This window comes from Theobroma cacao, chromosome 7 (genome assembly GCF_000208745.1).
Source record: "Theobroma cacao cultivar B97-61/B2 chromosome 7, Criollo_cocoa_genome_V2, whole genome shotgun sequence".
Taxonomy (NCBI): domain Eukaryota; kingdom Viridiplantae; phylum Streptophyta; class Magnoliopsida; order Malvales; family Malvaceae; genus Theobroma; species Theobroma cacao.
In genome coordinates, this window is record NC_030856.1 from 1,699,456 (window position 1) to 1,707,704 (window position 8,249).

General features: G+C 31.9%; 1 protein-coding gene across 1 annotated transcript; it reads left to right on the forward strand.

Moving 5' to 3' along the window:
• On the forward strand, window positions 5,167–8,132 carry LOC18593465 (probable WRKY transcription factor 31). The gene is made up of 6 exons (XM_007020704.2): window positions 5,167–5,676; window positions 5,765–5,863; window positions 5,945–6,109; window positions 6,221–6,640; window positions 7,109–7,222; window positions 7,325–8,132. Exons 1-6 carry the CDS (start codon window positions 5,332–5,334, stop codon window positions 7,922–7,924), a joined length of 1,743 nt encoding a protein of 580 aa, XP_007020766.2. The 5' UTR covers window positions 5,167–5,331; the 3' UTR covers window positions 7,925–8,132.

Consider the following 8,249-nt stretch of genomic DNA (forward strand, 5'->3'; position numbering starts at 1 on the left):
CCTAACTTGTACCTCAACTTTTTAGTCCCAATTAGGCAGCAACCCTGTTGCCCATATAGTGTGGAAAATCATATGGAAAACTAGAAAAGGAAAAAAAAGGACAAAAAATGAAGAAAATTAGACCCAATCGAACATTTTGATTGAATTTCTAAAAACTCAATTAAACAGTTAAAGTTTTCAATATATTCCCCATACTGTAGATGAATTCGTCGTAATGCAATCGAACATTTTGTTTGAATTTCTAAAAACACAATTCAATAGTTGAAAATTTTCGATATATTTCTTGTACTACAATCAATGAATTTAAAATGTTGAATAAGAAATTGTTAAAGGATAATTATATTATATAAAGTTATATACCTAGCTATAATAATAAAAAAATTAAAAATTGAGAAGTGGTGATCGCCATCACGTGTTACCTCCTTGACACCGTCCCTAATTGTCGATGATTTGATCATCAACGAATTTGTCAAAGATGACGTCTTTCGTTAACAAGAATTATCGTTGATATTTAGTTAAATCAAAGGTATTTAAATCCTCAAATTTGCTTTGATTTATGTAGCAAGAATTGTGAACATTTCTTTTACTTAGGGAACCAAAAGAAGGGAAAAAAAAGGCAAAAGAAATCATCATTACCTCACTAATCTTTCCATGAGCCATGCATGCCAAGAGAGAAGCAAAAGAAAAAAAAAAACTTTGGCTTTGCAAACGTCAGTATAAGTTGGACTTTCTGGCCATGATTTCTCTTTATAATTATTTTCAACTCATAATTATTGATTACATCAAAAATTAAATAAACTTTCGTGTGGTATTGGCCCATGACTTCATTTTTTCAAACCTATTTTTTGGCATTTTCGTGTTTTTTTATACAAACCCAAAAATCTTATCCTCTCTATTTATTTATAAAGTATAATAACAACTCTCTAATCCTCAAATTAGCTTCATTTTCGTGTTTTTTTTTTTGGTATTGGACACTCTTCTTTCTAGTTAAATTAATGATATATATATATATATATAATTGACTTAAGCGTTTGAATTAATCGATTTAATCGTATTTATCTCTGAATTAATCAAATAATTCTAATCAAATTTATTCGACTTTTAATCAAAAATTACTCGCTTGTAGTACTTAATATTGTCCAAAAAGATATAGACCTTTTTTGAGATTATGTCAAATTAGATTACTTTACTTTTATACTTCTTTATAATTATAAGGGCACAAGACTTAGCTATATGAGTAAATTATGGTCAAAATAGGGTGCCTTTGATTATGGAAAGGTTAAAATCCCAATTAGCTACAAATTTTTTTATTGGGTTTTAGGGTTTCTTTTTTTTCAAGTTGGGAGACTAGGTTTTTTGTATAATTTTTAGCTGTAAAGTAATTAATAACTATGGCTTTGAATTAAACTTAATTAGCCACGTAATCCCTAATTATAACCAAATTAGGGTGAACCCCAAGTTTTCTTTTCCATGTTTTGACTTTAGTATTGATTGGCTGTAGCCATGCCCCAAGTCTATAGCCTTTAATTATTATTATTATTATTTATTTTGCCTTGCTATAATCAACAATACCATTCTTTCAATGACCTTTTGAGCAAGGCAGGCTTAATTAACTCTAAGCAAAGATGCATTGAGTGAGACAAAAGAAAATTAATCTCATAAATTGCAATCTATTTCATTCTTAATTCGATTGTTGGTTCATTCAAGTCCGTAATGTCTATGCGACTTAATTATCCATTTTAAATTTAAACACGTTTTGTTCGTGAATTCGGTTTGATAATTTTGAAAGAAAATTTATATTCATGAGCTTTGAAAATGAATTTAAGGTTGGTATATTTTGATAGAACCGTCTTCTATTTCTTGTTGGTTTAAAAACTATTGTATAGAGGGCGGTTTAGTCGCACTACAAAAAAATTGAGTTTTAATCACATTTCTTTAGATAACATATTTTTTTGTATAGTAAAATTTTTAAAAGTGCAATTATTTATATTTTTAATTTTACTTTTTTTACATTTAGTAGCAATATAAAAAAGTACAATCTTTACTAGTGTATGTAATTTTTATTGTTATATTTTATTCATAATACATATAAAAATTTATATAGTAAAGTTAGATTTACAAAAATGTTCAAAAAAACGTAAAAAATGAGTTATTAAAAATATTTTTAATAACAAATTTTAAAAATGTTTTATTTTAAGTCAAATTTGTTGTGATGTCATATTGATAGATTTTTTCGACTTTACCCTAATAAATCTAAAAAAAAAAAAGGTCTATCCATGCATTTGAAACCCATTAAAGCTAAAAAGTCTATTTTGATGACATATTTGAAACCACAAATTTAACTTAAAATATTTTAAAAGCCATTAAATGAGCATTTAAAAAAAAACGTATTCATTTTAAACTCTTTTTCGACTTTATTTTCTTGTCAATAAAGAAATAAATAAATAAATAAATACTTTCAACCCTGTAGTCAAAACTCGTCTATACCTTTTCGATGCAATTGAATTTTCTTCTTTCTTTTTTTTGTGGTTTTAGTTTAGGGAACTAAGTGTTTTGATCATCATAAATAGTAAAATTCCAAGGTAGTCGGGAATTTGGGGGTATTTCAACTTTGGAAGTCCAAGTTCAGCTCACGTGTTCCTATTAAGGCAAATTGACGGGGGGAAAAGTTTCTCAATTTGTCACATACTTTTACGTGACATTTCAACATTTTGGACTAAAAGCAAGTCTAAAAAGACACTTATCAAATAATGTGAGCACTAGAACTTTCGATCCATTTCTACCACAACTCAATCATCGAAAACTAATAATACGAGTAAGGAAATTGTACATTTTTGTCTTAATTCGGAATAATTAATTTATCTCAATTTTTTTTATATAATAAAAGAATAATGTATCCGAACATTTGATTCATTAAACGATACATGATCTCTTGTGTAGAAAGCAAAATTCGAATTCCCTTCTTCTAATTAAAAAAAAAATCTTCACATAGAAAATGTTCATGTAGAAGATCGGTTTCTAACATAAAGCACAAATTAAATACCGTGAATGGAAAGACTTTTCGATCAATTTTTATGACAAACTCAATCATCGAAAACCAATACTATGAGTAAGAAATTTGTGAATTCTTTTTTTTATACGGTAAAAGAACAATACATTTGAGTATTTGATTCATTAATTGGTACATGATCCTTACTTAAAGAGTAAAATTCAAATCTCATTTCTCTCAATTAAAAAAAAATGTTCACGTAGGAGATCAAAACTTTCGATCAATTTTTATGACAAATTCAATCATCGAAAACTAATAATATGAGTAAGAAAATTGTGCATTCTGTCTTAACCCGAAATAATCAATTTATCTCGAATTCTTTTTTTTTTATTACTTGAAAAAAGAATATTGTTCACGTAAAAAGGATGAGACAGACGTTCTTAATTTCTAATATAAAACACAGATTAAATAATATGAACAGAAGGACTTTCAATTATTTTTATGACAATATCAAAAACTAATAATACAAGTAAGAAAACTGTATGGTTTCGTCTTAACCCAAAATAACGAATTTATGCTAAATTCTTTTTAATGTTCACGTGGAAGATCAGACGTGATTAATTTCTAAACATAATAAAACACCAAAAAAAATAAATTAAATTAAATTCATTGCTTTAATTCTGTGGGCCTAACTTGTGAAAAAATGTTAGTTTCGTGTAAGACTAGAATTTGTATTCATGGGAAATTTGTTAACCTTTCATTTTCGATATAAAAAAAAATAATTAATTACCCAATCAATAAAAATACTGTCTAATTTTATAATTAAAGCATAGATTAGGGTTGGTTTATGATTTCTGGTTTTAATTCATCCATCGAAAGTCATTAAAATCATTAATTTCTTTTTCGTGTATATGCGAAAAAAAGTTCCTAAATTTGAATTTTTAAAGAAAATTATTAAAAAATTTACCATTTTTTATGTACATAAAGATTGGGATAATTTTTATCAATATTATTAATATTTTAATAATAAAAATAATTTACTCTAAAAATTAAAAATAATCAGTTTATTTTCACAAAGAAGAAAAAGGGGAAGGAGAAGAAGAAGAAATTGGCCATATTGGAAACAAACGCTCGCACGATCTAAAACGTGGACTGGTCAAACAAGATGTGGGGACCACATTCCTACTAAGAATCCTGTCCGTCCATATCGTTGACTGTGTCGCTGTTACCCTCACGTGGAATCATAATGCGGCCAATCAGGACGGTGCATTTTTGGAACCAGTCAAAGGGCAAACCACTCTTTTTTTTTTATTTCCCTTTTTTTTACAAGGTTAAAAACTTTCTAATTTAGGAGAACTTTACAAGTATCTAATTTCTATTAATACATATTTATTATTTATATATACACTTGATATAATTTATCTTTTTAATTTTTATTATTATATATGCATATTTATTTTTTTCGTTTAATCTAACATAAAGAGAGTCTTTCGATACAAAAAAGTTTATTGGTTAATGTAAAAGTACATTTCTTTTAAAATAAAAAGTTATATGATTTTGATTTTCAAATATATATATATATGATTGCTCGTGAAGGATATTATTATAATTCACTCAAATTTCAAAAAAAAATTCATATATTTCATATTAAAAAACTTGAACGATAAAACATTTTAGATTATGAAGTGTTTATTTATATCAATATTTTTTTCTTAAATAAAGAAAGGAAAAAATCCGAACATAACCTAATTATATATAAATTTATAAATTTAACTTTTTTCTATTACAAAAAAATATCATTCATTAATTATTAAATCAAAAACTCAAACCTAATATGAACCTAATTCGTAAATCTAATCTTGAAAATAGTCATGTGGGCACATATTCCATGATTCTTAAACTAGGGTAAAAGGACCTCTCCCTAGGGCCTTTTGTGCAAGTCTTTGCCCAAATCTCTCTCTCTCTTAACTTCTTCAAGACTCTATTTCTATTTCTATTTCTATTTCACAACTTTGTTGAAGACTCTTCTCCTAATGTCTCTCTCACAACTAAGAGAGCCATCATCAACTTGAGCCATGTGTATCCCTTGACGCACCATCTTACGTACCTCACTTTCTCTCTCTCTCTCTCTCTTTGAAAATAGTTCTTTACACCTCAGGGGGGGAGGGGGGAGAGAGAGAGAGAGATAGATCACTCCTTTCACATTTTGGTCTCAGTCCAAACCCCTTTTTAAATGCCGAGTCCATTGCACCCCTACCCTTTTACAAAAAAGACTTGAAAGAAACCCTCTCTATACTAGCTCTTTATCCCTTCTCCACCACTTCTTCTCTCCCCATTTCTGTATGGACGAAGGAGGAACGGGAGCAAGACGACTCTCCTTTGATCATACTGTTGATGCTGCAATTAGTGTCTTCAACCCCAAGCCATCCCTTTTCGGTGTCGGTCCTTTCAGAAGTTCTTGTAAACCTGATCCTGCAGCCAGGAAACAGGCAGCTTTCGATATGGAACAAGATGATCAACATGTTGAATCGTCTGATGGGATGAAACGAGTAGTCAACGAGATGGACTTTTTCGGCTCCGGTGGTAGATCTTCTTCGAAAGAAGAACCAAAGGCTGATGTGAAGATGGAGAGTGAACGTCAGGGATTGGTGCAGGAGAATGATGAACCAGCAGCAGCTGATGTAAATGTAAGGGGAATTTGTCATACCAAACTCATTTTTTTCATTAGCCTGCCTGTTGGGTATTTACTTAAAGCTTTTCTTTGCCTATTTTTAGACTGGTTTGAATCTCTTGACAACTAATATTGTAAGTGAGAAATCAGTTCCTGGTGACAGAACATCGCAGAATCTCAAAGATAAAGAAAGAGTAAATCAGGTAGGAGACTTGACAACATATATATAGCCGGACTTGTGAAGTTTTCGGATGCTAAACTTTGTAAAACTTTTCATGGTGCAGTTAGCAGATGTCCGAGCTGAATTGGAACGAATAAACGAAGAGAATCAACGTTTGAAAGTTACTCTTAATCAGGTGAACAGCAACTATTATGCTTTACAGATGCATCTTGTTTCACTGATGCAACGACAACAAAATCGAAGAGATGAAAGTTCAGAAGCTTCTGAGGTAAAACTGCAGCAGAATTACACCATAAACAACCTGAGTTCTATCTAGTTTTGATAGTTCTTACACTCACTAGTAACTGATAGATTGTATGTGGTTCTTTAATCTGCGTAGATGAATAGAACCACAGAAGAGAAAAGGCATGGAGAAGTTATTGTTGCAAGACAATTTATAGATCTGGGTCAATCTGCAAAGGTTGAAAAAGATGAGCTTTCAGAATCTTCTTCAGATGGTAGAGTCCAGGAGTTTTCAGGATCGCCAGGGAACACCATTGTTGAGTCTATGGAGAGAAGGAAAACGAACAGTAGTAGAAATTGTGAAACAGTCCCAATTGATCCCATCAGCAGGAAAGATTTAATGGACCCTGGACGGAATCAGAGAGAAGAAACCCCCGAAGGCCGACCTCATCCAGGATGGTTACAAAACAAAGTTCCCAAGTTCAATACCTCAAGGGATGTTGAACTAGCACAAGAGACCATGGCCATGATTAGAAAAGCTCGTGTCTCAGTTCGAGCTCGATCTGAAGCTTCAATGGTAAGTTTTTAGATTAGAAAAGAGAATCCTGTTTGATAATTACTTCTAACGAGTAACATACTAAAAGAAAGAAAGAAAAAGAAAAAACAAACTGCTTGAACTGCCCCACGTGCAAGAAAACATGCCTGTGAGCACACAATTTTAGGTTGGCACACCGCCTACTTTTGTTGAAGTAAGATATTAAGAAAGTCAGTCGGAAAAGTTGTAAACTTATACCATTTCAAGATCTTTACTTTACCTTTTCTTTTACTACTTCTCTTCGGTTGCAGAAAGTTACTTAATTTAGGCTTCTGATAATAACGGACTCTATGTGCATAGCCTTGTCATAAAGTATAGCCTTTTAGTTCTTTTCTATGGCAAAAAAGTCACCAAAATCAGGTTTCTAGGGATCATCAATTCTAGTATTCAATTATAGGAGGCTGCTTGTTTATCGGAATCAGTCTGATTCAAAGCTGTGTGTGGGTGCAGATTTCTGATGGATGTCAATGGAGAAAATATGGGCAGAAGATGGCAAAAGGAAACCCTTGCCCTCGAGCTTACTACCGTTGCACCATGGCAACAGGTTGTCCAGTTCGCAAACAAGTACATAACTACAAATCCTCTTTCTTCATATTTTTTGTTTTTTTCGACGATCTTGAGGTTTCTGGTGACTAAAGGAACCTTGTTTTTAATCGAATTCAACAGGTGCAAAGGTGTGCAGATGATCGAACCATCCTTAATACAACTTATGAAGGCAACCATAACCATCCACTCCCTCCAGCTGCCATGGCAATGGCATCAACAACATCAGCAGCAGCATCGATGCTACTTTCCGGATCAATGCCCAGCGCAGATGGGATGATGAACTCATCGACTATCCTTCCCAAAGGCATAATGCTTCCTTGCTCACCGAATTCGGTCACCCTTTCAGCTTCAGCTCCATTTCCTACTGTTACATTGGACCTGACTTACAACCCTAATCAAAGACCAACGAGCCAGCTTCTTGCCCCTTCCCCAAACATTCCTCACCTGCTTGGCCACCCCATTTACAACCAATCAAAACTTTTGGGTCTTTTCAGCTCTCAAGGAATCGAACATCATCCCCATTTAGCTCAAAATCAGATGCAGCCACCACATCCCATGGCTGATACAGTAAATGCCGCCACCGCTGCCATCACTGCCGATCCCAACTTCACTGCAGCTCTAGTTGCAGCCATTACTTCCATCATCGGCAATCCTCATCGAGACAACAGTGGTAATAACAATAGCCCAACTTCAAGAAACACAGGAGACAACAATACTTAAGAAAAAAAGAAAAGAAGAACGTAAGTTTGTAACCTTTTTTTTTACCTTCTCTTTTAGGAAAGTGGTAGAAGGTTTTATGTTTCTGCATGTATCTCGTTTCATGCAAAGGCCGACAAGAATTTTTTTTTTTGCATTAAATATATGTGATTTAATATTTGAATTACTAATATTAATCATTAGTCAGCTACAAAAATATGAATTAGCAATATATTTTTTTAAAGTCAAGTTTTCATTTCATTGAAGGTATGATTATGTAAATATCGGTTGAAGTCTAAAATCGTGTTCCAACATAGTAAAGACTCGTGTCGATAAATTAGTAATTTTT